Source organism: Aphelocoma coerulescens, chromosome 7 (assembly GCF_041296385.1).
Source record: "Aphelocoma coerulescens isolate FSJ_1873_10779 chromosome 7, UR_Acoe_1.0, whole genome shotgun sequence".
Lineage (NCBI taxonomy): Eukaryota > Metazoa > Chordata > Aves > Passeriformes > Corvidae > Aphelocoma > Aphelocoma coerulescens.
Window position 1 is genome coordinate 5,534,798 of NC_091021.1, and position 18,208 is coordinate 5,553,005.

Genomic DNA, 18,208 nt, shown 5'->3' on the forward strand with positions numbered 1-18,208 from the left:
ATTATTAATACCCTGTTCCATACCATACAGGTGACTTTTCTTGGCAGGGATGTCAGACCCAGACACACGCCATGACAGAGGAATAGGGTGGGGTAGAATTAAGTCTTTTGGAAGTGCTTGCAGGTCTCAGACTCTACAAAACATTTTGTCAAATTCCATGCAAACCAGAAGACTACCTGGCTGTTGTGACAAGCACAGTTTGTCCCCTCAACATTAAAAAAAACCCTACAATAATTTGAAGCATCCCCTGTCTTTGCAGACTGACCTGTTGTGTGAGCGGGAGGAAGATCGTGGGGAGAGGCTCATGAATCTTGCAGCACAGCTGGTTCTGTGGCACAGCCCTGTGTCACTGTCCCGGGTAGGGGGAGAGCTGATGGGAATAGCTGGGGGCTGCTGCTCTTTCAGAACTTCTGTTCTAGCACCAGAGGCTGTGGTAAATATGAAGGGTTAAAAAATATGCACTAGGAACCGTTGAGAACAGGCTATCAAACATATCCAAAAAACCCACGAAAATAACAGCAGAATATACAGTTAAGTCTGGTTTTAAATGCAGGTAAATACACTTTCTACAGCTACCTGCTTTTTTGGTTTGCGTGGGGTTTTTGTTTTAACCATATTTAACAGAATTGTGATGCTATTTTGTAGTGAAGTAGAAAGTTCAGCATTTGAGGATTCAAGTTTCTTAGGAATCACACAACAGTGGGTTTATGTACAAAGTTGGTGCTTTCTTTTAAAATAAGTATTTCCAGCAACTTAGAAACAGTGAAAATTACATAGTACCAGCTAATGAAAAAAAGCACTATTTAATCCAAATTTTGTTTACCGTTGAAAAGGCACAAGTAATGGAATATTACATCAAAGGCAACAGTTCCCCAGTATAGGGTGCTGCATTAAGATGTTTGTTAGAATTTTTACAAAGGCACTCCTCAGTAACTCAAAGGAACACTCACGTGTTCCTCAGGTAACTCAAGTCCTTATTGACCTGCATCAGACCATCTATCCATCTACTCTACAGATGGACAGTGGCAAAGCAAACAGATTTTCCCACTTTGGTTTTGTTTTTAAATGAAACACATCAACAAAGAGAAATTATGAAGAAAACAATGTATTTGTCCAAACACGTACCTGTGTTACCTCCTATACTGTGAGAAATGCTTTCACTCTGTGTGCTCTTCCTGCCAACTTTGTTCCACTTCTTCACCAAAAACTTTAACCTTGGTAAGAAAACAAATTTGAACAACCATTAAAAATAAGTAGAAATGCATTAAATTTTAACATTAAGTTATTTGTTGGTATAGAACATATTAGCCAACATAAGTAATAATTGTTGTGGGAATGACAGGAGAATTCTTCAACTTCAGTCTTTGGAATGCTGGCTCATCCCATTTTACCCTGCAACAATCCTTGAACTGCTGAAGACTTGCTTGATTTGGCTCTGCTCCTATCTCCAGAGAGCTCTTCCTACCTGAGGAGTTTGGAAGTCACTACAGGAGTCTAGAAGTCCTGCAGCCTTTGCTGTTATTACGGTATTCATGTCAAAGACTCTGTCATCTCCTGACAGAAACTTGCTAGTAATCATTTTTACTAGACAAGGAAATTGCTCAGAAATAACCACCTATTACATTTAAAACTGATTTTTTTTCATTAAATGGGCTTAAAGCCATTTGGAGATGGCATTTTGTCCCATGTACAGCTAGCAAAACCCACTTGGTAGCGACAGAGCATGACAGAGTCACATCCAATAAAACACACGCTACTGGATTCCAGGGAGAACCATCCCTGACAGATCGCATTCTGATACAAGACAGACTATCCAGTGAGACCAAGGAGATGGAGGTCAGCCCCAAAGAACTTCAGATTATAATGCTGTGCACTGGTTCCCAAATATATTGCAGCTGGGCATCACTCAAGTAGCTTTTTCATAGACTTATGGAATGGTTTGGGCTGGAAGGGATCTTAAAGAAGCCCACCTTGTTCCATCCTCCTGCCATGTGCAGGTACACCTTCCACTAGACCTGGTTGCTCCAAGCCCTGTCCAACCTGGCCTTGAACACTTCAGGGATGGGGCAGCCACAGCTTCTCTGGGCAACCTGTGCCAGGGCCTCACCATCCTCACAGGGAACAATTCCTTCCCAATATCCCATCTAAGTCTACCCTCTTTCATCTTAAAGGTTTTTTTTACAAATCTTTAGTACAGATCAAACTCAGCTAAGAAGTCATGCTTGAACCAGTTCTGGAGATTGCTTTTGCTTAATATTAATATAGGATAAGCCACAGGAACTATCAATTTTTTAAGTTTCCAAGAAAACATCACATATGAGAGACAGGGGGTGTTTTGGCTTTACCTTGAGATGGCAATGATGGCTCTGACTGCACACCTGAACTTGGTGAAAGGCCGTGAGTGTGATCTAGAGAGCTGCAGATCTGCAGGAGAAGGATAGATTCCCATGCGGGCAATGAGAGAGAGAGTTGCTTGCTCACAGTCCTGAAACCCCCCAAGCAGCAGCAAGAGGTATTTCTTCTGATAAACCAGAGCCTTTCTAAAGCTCTCTGCTCGAATGTACTTCCGATATAATCTCTGCAACTGTAGAAAGAAAAAAAAAAAAAAGAAAAAAAATCCAAATGTTCACAGTTACTGTTGCAAAAACCCAGCCACAAACAAGGTGTCTTCAGGTCAAATGTCCAGACTGAGGACACAAGGGCAGCCAAAACAATTCTGTACATTGATAAAACCCACCCAAATTTGCAGCATCGAACTTCTTTAAGTCTCCTGAATGTTTTCAAGCAAAATGATCATACTCAAAACTCTAAAACAGTTTAACTCTTTAATAAAGAAAATAACTTCCACTTAAAAAAAAAATTAGCCAGAAAGTATGGTGGGAGAGATGCCTACCAGACTTGATTACAGTAAAGTGTCAGAAAAATAAAAAGTATTAAGATTAGTCAGCAGGGATTAAAAATGAGTGTTTTCTATTTTCATGCTTAGACAAGAAATCCAAGTCTCCCTCACATTTAAGAGTAGAAAGAAATTCTAAAGATCCAGATTACTTTTGATGCAAGTTCCTGTCTAACACTGAGAAAGTTCCAAAGGAAGTTCTCCTTTGGGGAAAGTTTCTAATTTAAAATAATATATCAAACTGTTAATCTAGAAAATCAACCTTTTAAAATAACAACTGAAGATTACAGCAGTAAGTGAAAGATAAATGCCATAATCTTACAGATCCCTTTTTTCCCAGCAGATAAAGTTGAAATGACACCTCCTGGCTGTGGCACTGCTGGCTCTCCAAGCTCCAGAGAGCCCCTTTGCTGGCTAGTCCCTTAATTTTACCTTAGGACTGGAAGTTTCTGCCACAGGTTTGTTTTCAATTGCAGCACTGGCTTTAGCCAGCTGGGATTCCGCCTGCTTCAGCGCATTCTGCAGCGTGGTCCTCTCTCGCTGCCAAGCCTCTCTTTCCAGCTCTTGAACAGGGTCAGCACCACCTGTAGATCTCATCTAAAACAGAAACCTAAAGGAACTGAGCCACGATGGTTTTGCACATTACTTCCACAGTCAAACATCTCAAACCAAGTAATAACCCAACTTTATGACAAATTAAAACATAAAAACAATGAGCCTGAAAACCATCAATGGCATTCAGGTGTTAAACAGCACAATAGAAAACTGAAATGCATGAAAAGCCCTTTTTAAGATATAACAGATTTTTGTTCATCAGGCTACCTCTTCTCTGATCAGCCTTACAGGAATCTTTTAGTAACAGTATCCCAAACCCTTTGAAATGGAAACAAAACATCTGACTTTCTTCTACATCCACAGGCAACACAGAAATTGTGAAGATGCCTGTGTACGCGCAAACACAAGCTGCACATACAACAAAACCAAGTTGTGAAGTAAATTCTGAAAAATCACACATTCAATTCTGAGAGTCCATTGTCCAGAGAAGCTGTGGCTGCCCATCCCTGGAAGAAGGGGGCGGAATGAGATGGGCTTTAAGGTCCCTTCTAGCCCAAACCATGCTGTGATTCTATGAAACTTGAGCTTGGTGAAAGTCATCTCTTGTAGGAATGAGACCCAGGACTCCAGCTCCAATTCTTCATGGAAGTTCTGCCTTCATGACCCTCTTTGCACCAACTACAAATTTACTGGTCAACAGTTACATCAGTGCATGATGCAACAGATCACAAAAGAAATAAAAGATCTCTTTTCAAGGTAGTTGATGTTTTATCCCTTGAAATGAAATCTATGCATTAGAGAAGCCAGTACAAACAACTGACCCCAGTTTCTCCTAGCAACTTATTTCAGTACAATTTGTAATACCTGAAGGAGTTCTACATGACTCATCTACGTCCTTGACTTCTACTACACCATTTGGCAGCTGATTGACCAGACAGCTCCATTTTGGCACAGATTTTCCACACTGACATTTTGCCAGGTGCCCTGTCCGATACTCCCTAATTTATCACAACTCAAGGAGGAAGAAAATTCCTTTGGTCTCTTGAGCATGTGGTTCAGTACCTTAAAGGAAGGAGAAATTCAGGGAGGAAACTGAAGGAAAAGGTGATTCTGGGAAAAAAAAAAAAAAAATCAAAGCCTGAAAAGAGGGCAGAGAGGAGGGACTGTTTGTGCCCACAGAAGAAAAGCTATCAGGGTGGAGTTTTTGCTCTAGAAAGGCATGTGTAGTTAAAGTCCTCTACTGAACACTTTTTTTGTTAAACAAAATTTAAGTCAGGAAACTTAGGTTCCTTTATTTTTGTGTGGTTAGTTTCTGAAGGAGGGAACTCTGCTCCAACAAGAGTTCTGTCTACAGCTGACAGCTCTAAAGGTTTGTGAGAGGAAGGCTTAACCAAAATAACCCCATGAACTTGGAGAAGAGCCTGCATCCCCCTCCTCAAGACTGGAGATGATCCATTTGACAACCACCCGTGTGGCTGCACAGGTGACAGAAGGAAAATATTAACTGTATTTTGTAAGCAGGTAGGCATAGGGAGAGCTGCAACATGCCAAGGCAGCTTGTCACACCATCAGACTTGTGAACAGAAGGTACAAAAACCTTTTCACATATCAGACAGTCGTAGATCTCTATTGCAAGAGAAAGACATAAAACTGCAAAGTTATCTGGGGAATCAGATAGAATTTAAAAGCTATGCTTTTATGTATTTTGTATCAATAAATCTTAGCTCAAGTATTTGGTAATTCCCTGGGCTTGTGTAAAATATTTGCAATACTGCAAACATGGGTCAGAACAGCCCTCCTGAGATTACAAACCACTATGGTGCTTTTTGAAAAGTACTTGGCATTTTGGTGAGAAACAACTGTCTCTGGATGCAGAAAGAAGCTACAACAACACATCCCAAAGCTTCTGATCCTTGGACACATTAGGAAAAAAATGCTGTTAGAAGCAGACTCTAAAATACAACAGAACAGAGTTGGACATTAAAATATGTTAATATTTTCCTTACCTGAGGTCTAGGAGAAGACAATAAATCTGATTTTAGTTCTCTTAATGTCTGCAGTAAAGAGGCTACAGCTTCATCATTTGATGCAGACCAGTCATTAACTGTTCTGTTAGACAGAAATACTTTTTCAGTATCGGGCTGATTTGTAAGAATGTTAACACACATTTAATTGCTTCTTCCCACTACATGACCTTTAAGTTCTGAGGCTTTACGCAGTATTTACCACACAAATTACCACTATGAATACACTGAGAAATTAGCAAGTTCTGTTACTTTTTAAGAATTAAAAGAGCGCAGGGCTCTCAGCCATGACCCACACAAGTTAAGAAGCAGGATGGAAAGCAAAGCACTAGTTTATGAACTCACTTATCTAGAATTTTATATATGAACTCATTCAGGTGCACAGCCACAAAGAGCAACTGCTGCCTTATCTTCTCCAGCTGTTGTTGCTGCTGTTGCAAGTGGGGTTTTTCAGTTTCTTTTGTCACAGGCTGTTTGGCACTTCCATCTTTGCTTGAGGTACACAAGAGTTCCTCCTGACAATTTGGAGGATTTTTTTCTCTTTCTTTTAATACTGCCAGTATTTCCTGCAGTTCTTTAATTCTTTGTTCGTCCCTGTGGTGTTGCCGTTCCAAGTTTTGCTGTTTGAACAGAATAAGTAGTAGTTAGTGCATCTTATACATACACACTTATGCGTCATCACACTTAATTAGCATATCCATCTGGGTGTTCCTTAACTGCCAGACCACTTTTGGGGGAAGGCTTAGAGCACTGCTTTCCAGGGCCACCAGGAAGCCATTTAATGACACTGGAATGTCATTAATTGTCTCCATCCAAAGAGAAATCCAGGGTGAAACCAATACTGTCACAAGCCATGATTGGGATCCTAGCTCAAAATAGGGGCAGTGACATGAAACTTAGTTTGGTTCCATCCTGTATTTAACCCACATTCATCCCCACCTGTGAACAACCAGCAATTCCCAGCACACACAAAAATTTAAAGATCAACTTTCGTCAACAATAAACCCAGACACAATCCCTTGAAAACAGCTACATATGAGAAAGAGCTCATTTAATGCATTTTTCACAATGCTTTAACAGAATGAAACCTTCCAACCAAAGAACATCATCCAGGGGGTTAAATCCCAGTGTGTGGCTATTTCAGTGTAAGGCAGAGCGTTCTCACCAGTCTCTCCTGATCTCTCTGCCAGTCCTTCTGTTTCTGTAGCTCTGTCTGTTGCTGCTGTCTCCGCTCTCTCCCCCTCTCCTCTTTCCTGTTCTTATCTTGCTCTTTCAGCAGCTTGAAGAGTGACTGCAGTTGTTCCCAGTCAGCTTTCAGCTTGGCCTCTCTCTCCCTATGGGCCTCCAAGGAACGGATCACATCTTGCTTTTGTGCCTGAAGAGACTCCAGGGTGGCTTGCAGTTTTTCACTGACCTCCCTCTCTTTCTGGGTTTCCTCACAGCACATCTGTACCTCAGCCTCCAGCTGCCTTTTGGACAGGATGGCCTTCTGGTGCATTTTCTCAATAACAGCAGCAAGCTCCATAGTTCGGGCCCTCTCCTCTTCCAGCTGGGCTTGGAGCTCTCGGATGAAGGCTTGTTCCAGCAGCGACTCCCTGTGCTGACAGGAAGCACCTTCCTTCACTCTCATGCTCAACTGCTCTGTCAAAACACGCTCATGATTCAAGGAATCCAGGAGCTCCAATGAACGATTTTTCTCAGCATCCAAGTTTTTCTGTAGCTCCCGCAGTTTGGTCTGTTCCTGGGACAGCAAGGCTTCGCAGCGGGAGTGCTCGATCTGCAGTTCCTTGCGGAGGTTATCTGTTACTGTTTTCTCGTGCTCCAAGGACACGACCAGCTGGCAATTCTGCACCGACTGCACATCCAGGGCAGCCTGCAGCTCCTGGGCAGAGGGGGCAGAACACATTAATATTCCAGTATAAACACTCATTTGTGGGGCTGGCTGGTATTTAGCAATTTTCAACCTCCTGTTTTATCCAGAAAGATATTCAAGACTTAACTAGAATAGTTCAGGTATTAAAAAGTTTAATTTAAAATTACAAGTGTCAGAAAAATGCTCCCTAGCAATCTGCCACCAAGCAACAAATCCAAAAATTATCAAGTTAATGTACCTGCCAGTACATTATTTCTTCTTCAGTTAGTAAGACCCTCATTAGGACATCACTACTCTTTACATCACTCAGTCCCATTAATAAATAACATCTGAAACACCAATAACCCATGTTGTTTTAGAAAGAAAAATATAAGCCGTGAGAGTAGATGTAAAGCTTCAGGACTTGGCAGCCCATCTCTTCAGAGCACGGAGTAGAAACTGATAAAAATAATCACAGAATGGTCCAGGCTCGAAAGGACATTAAAGCTCATCTCATTCCCACCCCCTTCCATGGGCAGGGATACCTTCCACTAGACCAGGTTGCTCCAAGCCCTGTCCAACCTGGCCTTGAATCCTTCCAGGGATGGGGCAGCCACAGCTGCTCTGGGTAACCTGGGTGCCAGGGCCTCAGCACCCTCACAGGGAAGAATTTCTTCCTTATATCTAATCTAAATCTACCCTCTTCCCCTTTAAAATCCATCCCTAGGTCCATTTGGGGAGCAAGCCTTTCTTCAGAAAGTAAGGCAGGGACTGAAGGGGAAGTCACAGGGCAATGTGGACAGTCAGAGCTGGCACTGCTGTCCTAGTAGGGAAGTCTACCCTGCCCCCCACCTAGCCAGCACCATTTCTTATCTCCTAAAAAGACAAGTCAGATGCTACATGGCAGCAGCTTTCCATAATGGGGCTTCAATAAAGATTTGTGAATGCCAGACTAATCTCTCACACAGCTACCCCCGGGGTAATGCACTTTTCTCCTGGCCTTGGCTACCCTGTCCTCCTTGCATGAGCAGGTTTCTGAAAAGGAGGATGGTAGCAGCATGTCCTAACCATGCAGCAGTTACAAAAATCCCAACAAGAATCACTCACAAACCTAAACACCTGCCAGGAAGATGAGAGGAGAAGCCAGACTACAAGGAAATAGTCAGAATTGTGTTTCCTCACTTAGGGAATTTAAGTAGGATTGTCTGGAGTTCTTTGAGAGAGTTTAGTTTTGGGGTTTAAGAAATGGTTTATGTTAAATCTTCCTCCTTTTCCATTCACTGTAGGTCTTTTTTACAAGCACTGAGTCATTGCTATAACAGTCTTGGAGAGAAAGCTGTTCACTTGTTTTCTGTTCAATTTAGAAGGGAACAGGATGACTTTGGTTAACCTCCAAAAATACATATTATATGGAAAAGGCTCCACTTACTCTCTGCCAAACCTATTTATCATTGGGTGGTTTTCTTTACAATCTCAGAGATCATACACCTCACATCCTCATGGTAAGTTTGCTTTGGGATTGAGCTGTAGAATCTGGCTGGCCCTACTCAGCAAGGGGCAGTACACAACAGGGGAAAATGAGAAAGCAAAAAACAGTAAGATGATGTGGGGAAAAAACCCAGCACAGCATTCAACTTCGGTTTATTTCTGCACATGCAATTAATGAAAGTAACTGAAAGCTTTAACTCTGTGAAAAAAGCAGCTATGCACATTCAGAGGAGGTTTGGGGGTTTTAACAGTTACTAAACAAAAAACAGTGGAAGAGAAGAAGACTGCATGAATAACCTGCTAGTTAACGTCATGCCCCAGAGGAGCTGGGCATTACCTCCATGGCCTTTGTCTTTTCTTCCTCTGCTTTCCTCTGATGACGCTGTTGTTCCTCAAACCAACCTTGAAGCTCAGATCCCTTCAGCTGCTCAGCCTGCAAGTCTTCAAGTGCAGCTGCCAAATCCTTTTCTTTTTTTGCCAATTCAACACTGCAAAGTTCAAAACGGCATTTCTATGTTCAGAACAGAACATCCTTCACCAGCATCACAAGCAAGACATTTTGGGTTGGTTTCTCTGAGTTTTTCTATTGATTTATTTCTTTAAGGTGGCCTCTGTTCTTTCTAAAGAGAGTCAGTTTTCAAGTCACAGTTAGCATCTAAAAACATTTACTTCCTTGTGAGTCAAGCTAGAATTGCTTGATTTAGTAACAATTAAGAGATAGAGAGAAGTTATTTATCCTGGCAGAGCAAAGCCATTGTCCTGTGAGAGGAAAGAAAAATACTGGCATACACTAAGAAGGGAGTGGGAAAGGAACATACCCAAGATGACAGAATTTAGTAAAGAAAACATAACCCTTAAAAGTGAGAGACCCTAGTTTTCCTCCCTGTGTTTCCAAGTGCTAAGCCATTTATGGATCCAATTAGTATAAAGTTCTTTCAGACCTGCTGATAAATCAAATAAATGAATAATCTACTTCTCACCGTAACTGATTTATTTCCCTCTGAAGCTCTTCCAAGGATTTCTGCAACCTTTCATTCTCTCGCTTACTTTCAGAAAGCTCTGATTTCAGGGATGCTTTTTCCTGACTCAGGAGATCACATGTTTCAGAGGATCTTTTCTGCTCCTCAGAGAGGGTGCTGTGCAAGTCACTTACAATAGATTTTTCCTCCTGAAGCTTATATTCCAATAATTCAACTAGGATAAGAAAACACTGTAACAGTTATTTATATTACAGAGACCTTGACAATATGATATCACTTACACTAATTCAAATTAGGAAAAAAATCAGCTGTATTGAAGTGTTCTTGTCTGGAGAATTCGTTTCTGTTCAAACATGAGAGAAATCAGCAGAAGGATGCAAAACCACTATGATTCTATCATTGTGATGCTCTGTAAGCAGCCTGTTACTAAGGGATTTTAAACCTCATTAAACAAACTTATCCACTTATGGAAACATTTTATGACAGGAGTCACTATATAGAACCTGTTTTGCCAGCTCTGTTGAGGCTAGTTACTTAAGAGAAACAACTCTCCCTAAATTTGGAGGTTCCTGTTTGATACGTACTTAAAAAATAATTAATGTACCTATGTCTACAGTATTATGTAAATAAAATTAGCAATAAACTTCTGGATTTCCAGAAAGCTTCCCTCTATTGGACTAGTGCATGTGCTATTTATAAGCTTTTAAATGGCTGAATCCTGAATAACAGTGAGAGAAAAACAAAAACAAGGAAAAAGCAGCATTTTGCTTTGAAAAGAGATGTTTATTTTTGACCATGTTCACTTGCACTTGTTTCTTTATTATGTAAAGGGAACCTGCTGTGAAAACCAAGGCTGCTTATTTAGTCAGGAACATGGTTCAGCAGTGGGCTTGGCACTGTTTATGGTGGGACTCCATAGTGTTAAAGGTCTTATCCAACCTAAATGATTCTGCGATTCTATACTAGCAAACATATAGATAAACAATTCCCTGCAAACAAACAGTGTTTTACTGTCCTTGCTGGGTTTTCTTCATGTATACACTACTTCTGTTCTATTGCTTTGGGTTATTTTACAGTTTCTCTTTGCTTTTCACAGATTTGTCTCAACTACTGATACAAGAAAGAACTGCTAACATCATAGGCAACCTGAGTGCATTCAGTAAAACTGAGGAATTGTACAGCATCTGCTTCTTCGCAAAACACCTTTTTTTTCCTTTTACATTTGAGGCAAAAAGGAACTGATGAAGAAGACAGAAAGAACTGACAAAGACAGTAAGAATTACCTTTCCTCCGGAGCTGGTGTTCCTGTTTGTTCCCATGATCTTCAGCCTTGGTAAGGGTTTCCTGTAGCTGCTGGAGCTTCTCCTGGTTCTGAAGATGTGTCATGCGGAGCTGAGCTTGGAGGTCCTGGATTTCTGAGAGCAGGCTATTCCGGTCGGAGGAGAAGAGGTGCTCCACAACCATCTGCCTCTGCTCCTCCTGAAACAAACCAAGGCCTATTCAAGCTACAAGGCTATTTCCATACCTTCTGCAAGGCTAAACACTAAGGAAAATCTTGCAGTACAAGTTTTGTACAGAAGCACTCACCAAGTTCATGCTTCATGTTAATGCAAAATGTTAGCATTACGTAAAAAAGAAAAAAACCTCACTTCACTTGCCTTGTTGAGTTTATACATAACAATTACGACAACCCAGAACCTAAATATTATTGGCAAAAAACCCTCCAGATTCAGAGTGAGTTCAATATATACCCTTTGTAAGAGAGGTCTGTGAAGTTCAAGACAAATGGAAAGGAGGGAAAGAATTCAACCAAGTATTTCCTATTCACTGTCAGAGTCTTTCTGGATGCCAGCTAAAATAATCAATAGGCTTTGTAACACCATGTACAAAGTTCAAGAAAAATGCTACCACAGCAGAAACTCTAAGAGCTACTGATCCCATGCCATCTGCATTAACACACAAGATATAACAACAGAAACAATAAAACTGAAAAAAAAACCCTTAAAAAAATAAAAGATAATAAAGAAGTGATTTTTGAGCAGAACACTCTAAGAGCTTTTCATACTTGTTGTTTCATGATATACTCCAGCTTTTCCCATAATGAACTTGTGTCACCAGGTGCAGAATTGGAGAAGTGAGACTTCAAGTCAATTTGCAACACACTTCTCTCTTTCTCAAACACACTCTGTACTGCTTGCAGAAGTTCTCCTCTCCAGTCAGCAGCAACACCTGAAGTTTCCTGTTAAAATATATTTTTTTAAAATGGCATCTCTCCTCTCTCGATCTCTAACCCAGTGTCTTTCATATCATAAGAGTATATCTATTAATTTAAGCACTTTTAGAAGTGTTTAAAGAGTACTGTCCCTTACTCCTTAAACATATATATACACACAAGCCTCATAACGTATTACATATACAACACACATTTATATATATATAAAACCTGGTTACCTTGGTTTAAAGGATATTTTATTTCCATACCTTGTCTCCTCTATCTGCCACCTTGCTGAGGTAATCGTTCAGCGACTGGATAGCATCCAGCAGGGATAATTCCTCCTTCTGCCAGCCCTCCATTGCTGCTTGGGTCTGAGGGATGTTCTTCAGCTCCCTAAAACCAAAGGGATGCTCTGACAAAGCCAATATTTTGCGGCTCTCCTCATACACCATCTTCAGCACAGTCTGAGAAGGGGAAAAAAAAAGATAATATCAGGAAACAGGCATCAGCATCCTGGCAGTATAAGAGTAGGATGGGATAGTACTAGACAACAAAAGTAAGGTTTCTGTATCAACATGCTGAGATGCAATTAAGCATAAACTATTATTTATGCTAAAGGGCTGTACTTTACCTTTGTTTCTGAAACATTTAGCTAACTTTCCTGGGAATAAATTAAATTCTATCAAGTCTGAAGCTATGTTACTAAACCCCAGTGATGCCAGAAAACTGAACTATGTATTTAGACAAGCTTGGCCTAATTTTGTAAATTATGTACAAATAACAACTCCCAAAATATATTATTTGGCTTGACAATGTCAGAGGAAACAATTTCCACTGACATTGTCAGGCCAAATAATATATTTTAAATAAATTCCCCATTCACAAACTATTACATCATGCACAGATGTTTCCTGGCCTCTTTTCACGGAAGGTCACTGGAGATTTAAGTCCTTTTCTTACACACATCTCATCAGAAATATCCCAGCTTCCATGTGGAACTGTTCCTCATTGCTACTCACTCCAACAACAACACAGAGTACTTTTATTTAACTCTTGATATTCTTTCCTTGCAGTTTTTGAATTACTTTTGAAGCAACTTGAGTTGCTTTTCTGTCACTGAAATCAAAATAGTGATTACCTCAAGAATCAGTGAAAACCTTCAGTAAACATTAACATCAAAAGCACAGTAAACTGTTCAAACTAAACATTCAGTACTGGAATATGCACTCAGATCTTACAGCCAGTAAAGTCTAGACTGATGCTCCTCAAAAGAAACTAAAAAACCCAAAAATCTCTGTTTCTTGAGGTAAAATAAAATTTACCTCTTCCATGAAGGCTCTGAGACTATGCATTAAAGAATTATTAAGTTTTTAGACACAGAATCATAGAATGGTTTTCAGTTGGAAGGGACCTTTCAAGACCATATCTAGTCCAACTCTGCTGTGACAGGCATGGGGACCATCTTCTATTAGTTCAGGCTGCTCAAAGCCCCATCCAGTCTCATTTTGAATGGATTCTGGGATGGACTTCTAGGGATCCACCACCTTTTTGTGCCAGTGTCTCATCACAAGAAATTTTTTACTTATGTCCAATCCATTTCATGATCTTACTGGGCAGTGAGGTGAGGCTGAAAGATCAGTAGTTTCCAGGGTGCTTGTTATTATGCTTTTTAAAAATGGGTGCTATGTTTCCCTTTTCTCCAGTCAATGGGGACCTTATCTGACTGCCATGACTTTTCAAAAATGATGGAGAATGGCTTGGCAATTGCAAGTGCAAAGTTTCCTCAGGACCCTGGGATGTATGCCTTTGGGTGCCACAGATTTACCTATGTCCAGGTTCCTCTGGTGGTCTTAAATCTGATCTTCTCTTACCATATGAAGGACTTCATTCCTCCAATCCCTTCCTCATCTAATTTAAGCTTTCCTTATAGGTTTGGCCAGCTTATTGGCCACTCTTGTCCCATTTTGTCGGGTGAGTACCATGAGCTCCCAACATTTCTGGCTTCTCAAAGGTAAATCCATGATCATAAAAATGAAAACCTTGAGTACTGCACCAGCTGCACAGCCGGCGATTCACCTCTATCCTGGTCCCCTTCCTCTCACTGGGAAGATAGAGAATATTACGCATAGTCCCAAACCTTTGAACTGCCCTGCTACAGTACTGTTAGACCATACACGGGTGATAATCTGTAGGGCTCACTCAGCTTGGCAGCCTCAATGATAACACAAATACAAGCTGCTTGTAAGCAACAAACTCATCTAGAGAAAGTATCGGGATGGCAAGAGGGTGATTCAGTGCCTCTCAGTAAGGAATCTCCAATTACTATCACCTGATGTGCTTTTCTGGTAGCACCGGTTCTAATGCCAGCAGATGGTTTCATCAGCTTTGCATGTTTGGCTTTTCCTGAACCATATCAGTTATTCCATGTGCTCTTCCTGCTCCAAACCTAGAGCATCATGTCTCTTATGAAGGCAGATGGATGGGGGAAGGATCTTCCTTCTGACTTCAGGAACGATAAAGGCCCAGTCTCCTTCATCTTGTGAGTTACTTGTGCCAGTTCGCTTGAGTGAGTTTGAATTCAGGCTTACCTTCCCCTTGCATAAGTCTTCCTCCATTGTGCTGAGCAAGCTGAAAGAACCTGCTAAGCATATTAGGAGGCAGGATTCACTTTCTAGGAAGGGTATGTCTTCTAGTTTCTTATTACTTAAGAACTCATTGTAACCTCCTGTATTCTCTCATAGATGAGAATTTCTCCCTTTCCACAGCTGGAATTTTTGAAATGGCTGAGAGCTTGTTCAGCAAACCAAAGAGTTCTAGACATATACTTTCTTCAACCTTCCCTACTGACTAGAGTGACCACTCACTGCTCAGTGTTCTGTATATTCCTCGTGTTGCTTGAACTGGCTCTGACATATCCCTGCACACCTCGCAGTGGTGTTTCCACAGCTCTCCATCATATCAGGATGACAAGAACAGGCAGGGGAGCACGACGTCAGCCAGCTATGATTGCTTCTGAAACAACTTTCTGTGAACCCTCCAAGGCAAACCCATAAAGCAGATTAACCAGTCCTTGTACCCCCACATTCTAAAACAGCACCAGTGCTGTCCCAGCAAAACTAGTTCAATTCTAGCAAGTACAAGCAAATGTCAGTAATGTTGTCACAAGAGATGCAAGGGCAAGAACCATAATCAACTTGAAGTTTAAACCATTACAGAACAGTTTTCAGTGTAGATGTAGCAGCTATTTTTTAATCAGCATTTAATTTTTGCTGCCGAGTTTTAATTTGCTGGTATGCTCATATTAATCATACATTACCTTCATCTGTGGTGAAAGTATTTCCTTTTCTTTTGTTGATTCCATAATATCTGGAATCATTGCCTGGTATTGCAGATAAGCCATGACATTGGCATCTAGATGATCTGATGTTTGTAGCTCCTGCTTTAGATTAGCTGCCAAATTTGAGCTGGTATCTGAAGGAAGAGACAACCCCCCATCCCCAGAAAGTGTTATAAATACAGAAAGAACTTGAAACTAGAACAACCACTTGCAAAATAACCATGATTTCTTCTGCTCGTATGAATGCAGGGTTAGAGTGGGTTGGTTGGTTGAGATCTTAACTAACTTAAACAAGTTAAAAGTCAGTAAGTTGCCCTCAGAACCAGAAAGTGTGTTGTAGTCAGGACTCACTTAAATCCCCTGCCTCTTTTCTGTATGTAGAGATGAAAAGGTAAAAGCAGGCACAAATATACATATATATATATGTATTTTTTTAAACAAAGAACCACCTGACAAAGGCATACCTTTCCAATAAAAGACCCACAGTAAAAGAAAATGGGAGAAAGGAGAAACATGTTTTAATACTGAAGTTAACAGAAGGTAAAAGGAATCTACAAAGTTCAACTTACTGCTGCCACATCCATCGCTCATCGCAGATGCTCTTGATCTTTCATCATCTTGTAAATCAGAAGGGGTTAAAGTCAGACTACCAGCTTCTCTCATCTGCTTGAGAATAAATTTTTCATGTTAATTTGGTTTTCTGAACCCAGCTGTTGGTTTCTGCATTTATGACAACTTTGTAACTAGTGTGGATTTTAGCAAATGCCTACTTGATCCAAGTGTTAGAGATGGCAAATACCACGATTAATGCAACACTGGTGCTCTCTGGCAGCCATTCCATCTCATTTTTTTCCTCTTTTAATAGTCTTAAGAAAGATACATGTATTTATACTTAACCATCAAAGCAAGGCACAAAAATATACAGCTAAAGATAAATTTTCTGAAGTACAGACTTTATCTTCCTGTGAAATTACAGAATACAGACAATATGTAAGTATATCTATACAATATATATTGTCATTATAAAGAAAAACCTCTGTTCTCCAGTTTTAAAAGAGTCTCTTCTAACACTCAACAACAGATTGTTGAAGAAGTAGGGAGCTGTTACAGTACACCGAGTACTGTAGTAGCAAAGGTTTTACAGGTTTAGCTCAATTACTGACACATTAAGTGTTATCACAAATTTATCAGTTATTATCACAGTAAGAGAGGAACTAATAATTGTATGTCCAAAACTTTATTGGACCTATTCCCAGCAGTGTGTAGGTTTCTATTACTTGGAGCCCGTGGCCCCTCAATGATCCCAAGTGGACAGAGCTGAGCAGTCTTGTTTAATAAGAGTTAAATCAAACATGAAATATCACTTACCAGAATCTTCCTCTCCATATCTTCATCATCATCAACAGAATAGGTACTTCCAGAGAAAGCTGGACATTTTCTATCTACTCCCACTGCTGCATCCCCACTGCCATTTTCATCAAGGTTAGAATATCCCAGTGATATGGAATTATCTCCTTGCAGGGATGACCTTGTGTGCACAATTTCAAAATCTGTGTTTTCAGCTTCTGAGAAGGGTGTCAGGTGAAGGACTGGTTGAAGTTCCATGCTTATTTCTTGCTTTCTCATGATCTCAGGCGAGCTCCATGAAGACATACCTGCAATTAAATTCTGGAAATCTTTTGGAGTCTCTTTGTCTATGTTCCAATTGTGTTTTGGTGAATCAGGAGTTTGATGAATTTCCAGTATTTGCTGGCAATGCTTTTTCAAATCTTGATCCCCTTCAGAGCTGCGGATCATGTCCAACTCCTGGTGCAAGACATTTTCTTGTAATTGCTTAATCTGCATTTTTGGATTTTTATTGTGACTTGTCAAGACAAACACAACTTCATCTTTTTCCTATAACAAAATAACACATATTAATTGTTTAATGGAATTTGAGTATGATTACAAACTGAGAAACATGCACTTAAAAAAAGACCTGTTAGAATTGATTGATTATTCCTTCAATCACTTTAAGTAATTTCAAGATAAAATCACTCTGATTCTGTGACTGAGTCTAAATAATGCACTATTTGAGAAGATATTTTAGTTTATTTTAAACCTGTCAACATGGAAATTTCATTTCATCCTCCATGCCTGTTAGTTTGTCAGATACAGTGAGTAATTGTTATCCCTCTCATTTTAGACCATCACCTAAATCCTTTTGTGTTAATCATCCCTCTTAATCATCTCTTTTAAGCCTAGTGCTAGCTGCCAGGACTTGACTCTCTTTGCTGCTCCTCCAGCTTTCATTTTAATACATTTCCTAATTTTCACATTGTTTCCACTTTTGAACCCAAGCATAACTGTAGGAGAGGTTCTATGCTCCTCTAAGAATGCTGTGAATATTATTATTTTTTCTAATACTAGGATGAACTAGATCCATAGGAAAAAGTCTATTGTAGGGAACGCTTGAAAACATGGTAATTTATTCACTTTGATTCAACATATACTCCAATTTGATAATTATCCCTCCTCAGCCTACTTAAAAGCTTCTAGCACTTAAACATGGAAATACATATACTGACATATAAACATCAATTTAAACATTTCAGAGTCTGAGTTTCTATTTGAAAAGTGATTTTAAAATCACTTAACTGCCCCCAGAATTCCAGCATTCCCTGATATCCTTCAAAATGTTACCAATTCTCTCTTCACTGGATTCTAAATTACTTCTGTTTTCTAAACAGGGATCTGACAATCCCTACCTGTATAAGCAACATGGTCCAGCAGTCACTGGATTGGAAGTCTGCTGCCTTGTACAGACACATTCCATGGTCTGAAGCATATCAATCTGCATGGGTCATTCAACACTTTTCCCA

At 40.2% G+C, this 18,208-nt stretch overlaps 1 protein-coding gene across 16 annotated transcripts in view; it reads right to left on the bottom strand.

Annotated features, from left to right (window-relative positions):
• Window positions 1-18,208, bottom strand: part of PCNT (pericentrin) — an 82,481-nt gene that overhangs the window by 2,109 nt on the left and 62,164 nt on the right. For 13 of the 16 annotated variants that reach the window (XM_069021888.1, XM_069021885.1, XM_069021879.1 and 10 more), the window contains 15 exons: window positions 16,716-17,243; window positions 15,917-16,013; window positions 15,327-15,481; window positions 12,277-12,474; window positions 11,861-12,034; window positions 11,079-11,274; window positions 9,796-10,009; window positions 9,153-9,303; window positions 6,641-7,357; window positions 5,821-6,095; window positions 5,458-5,560; window positions 3,329-3,493; window positions 2,346-2,584; window positions 1,126-1,214; window positions 266-428 (listed from right to left, as the gene is read on the bottom strand). In XM_069021888.1, coding sequence (XP_068877989.1) covers window positions 266-428; window positions 1,126-1,214; window positions 2,346-2,584; window positions 3,329-3,493; window positions 5,458-5,560; window positions 5,821-6,095; window positions 6,641-7,357; window positions 9,153-9,303; window positions 9,796-10,009; window positions 11,079-11,274; window positions 11,861-12,034; window positions 12,277-12,474; window positions 15,327-15,481; window positions 15,917-16,013; window positions 16,716-17,243 — 3,464 coding nt within the window. Of the gene's footprint in view, window positions 1-265; window positions 429-1,125; window positions 1,215-2,345; window positions 2,585-3,328; window positions 3,507-5,457; window positions 5,561-5,820; window positions 6,096-6,640; window positions 7,358-9,152; window positions 9,304-9,795; window positions 10,010-11,078; window positions 11,275-11,860; window positions 12,035-12,276; window positions 12,475-15,326; window positions 15,482-15,916; window positions 16,014-16,715; window positions 17,244-18,208 lie in introns of those variants that run through there. The other 3 variants (XM_069021884.1, XM_069021880.1, XM_069021891.1) reach the window with 2 other exon arrangements.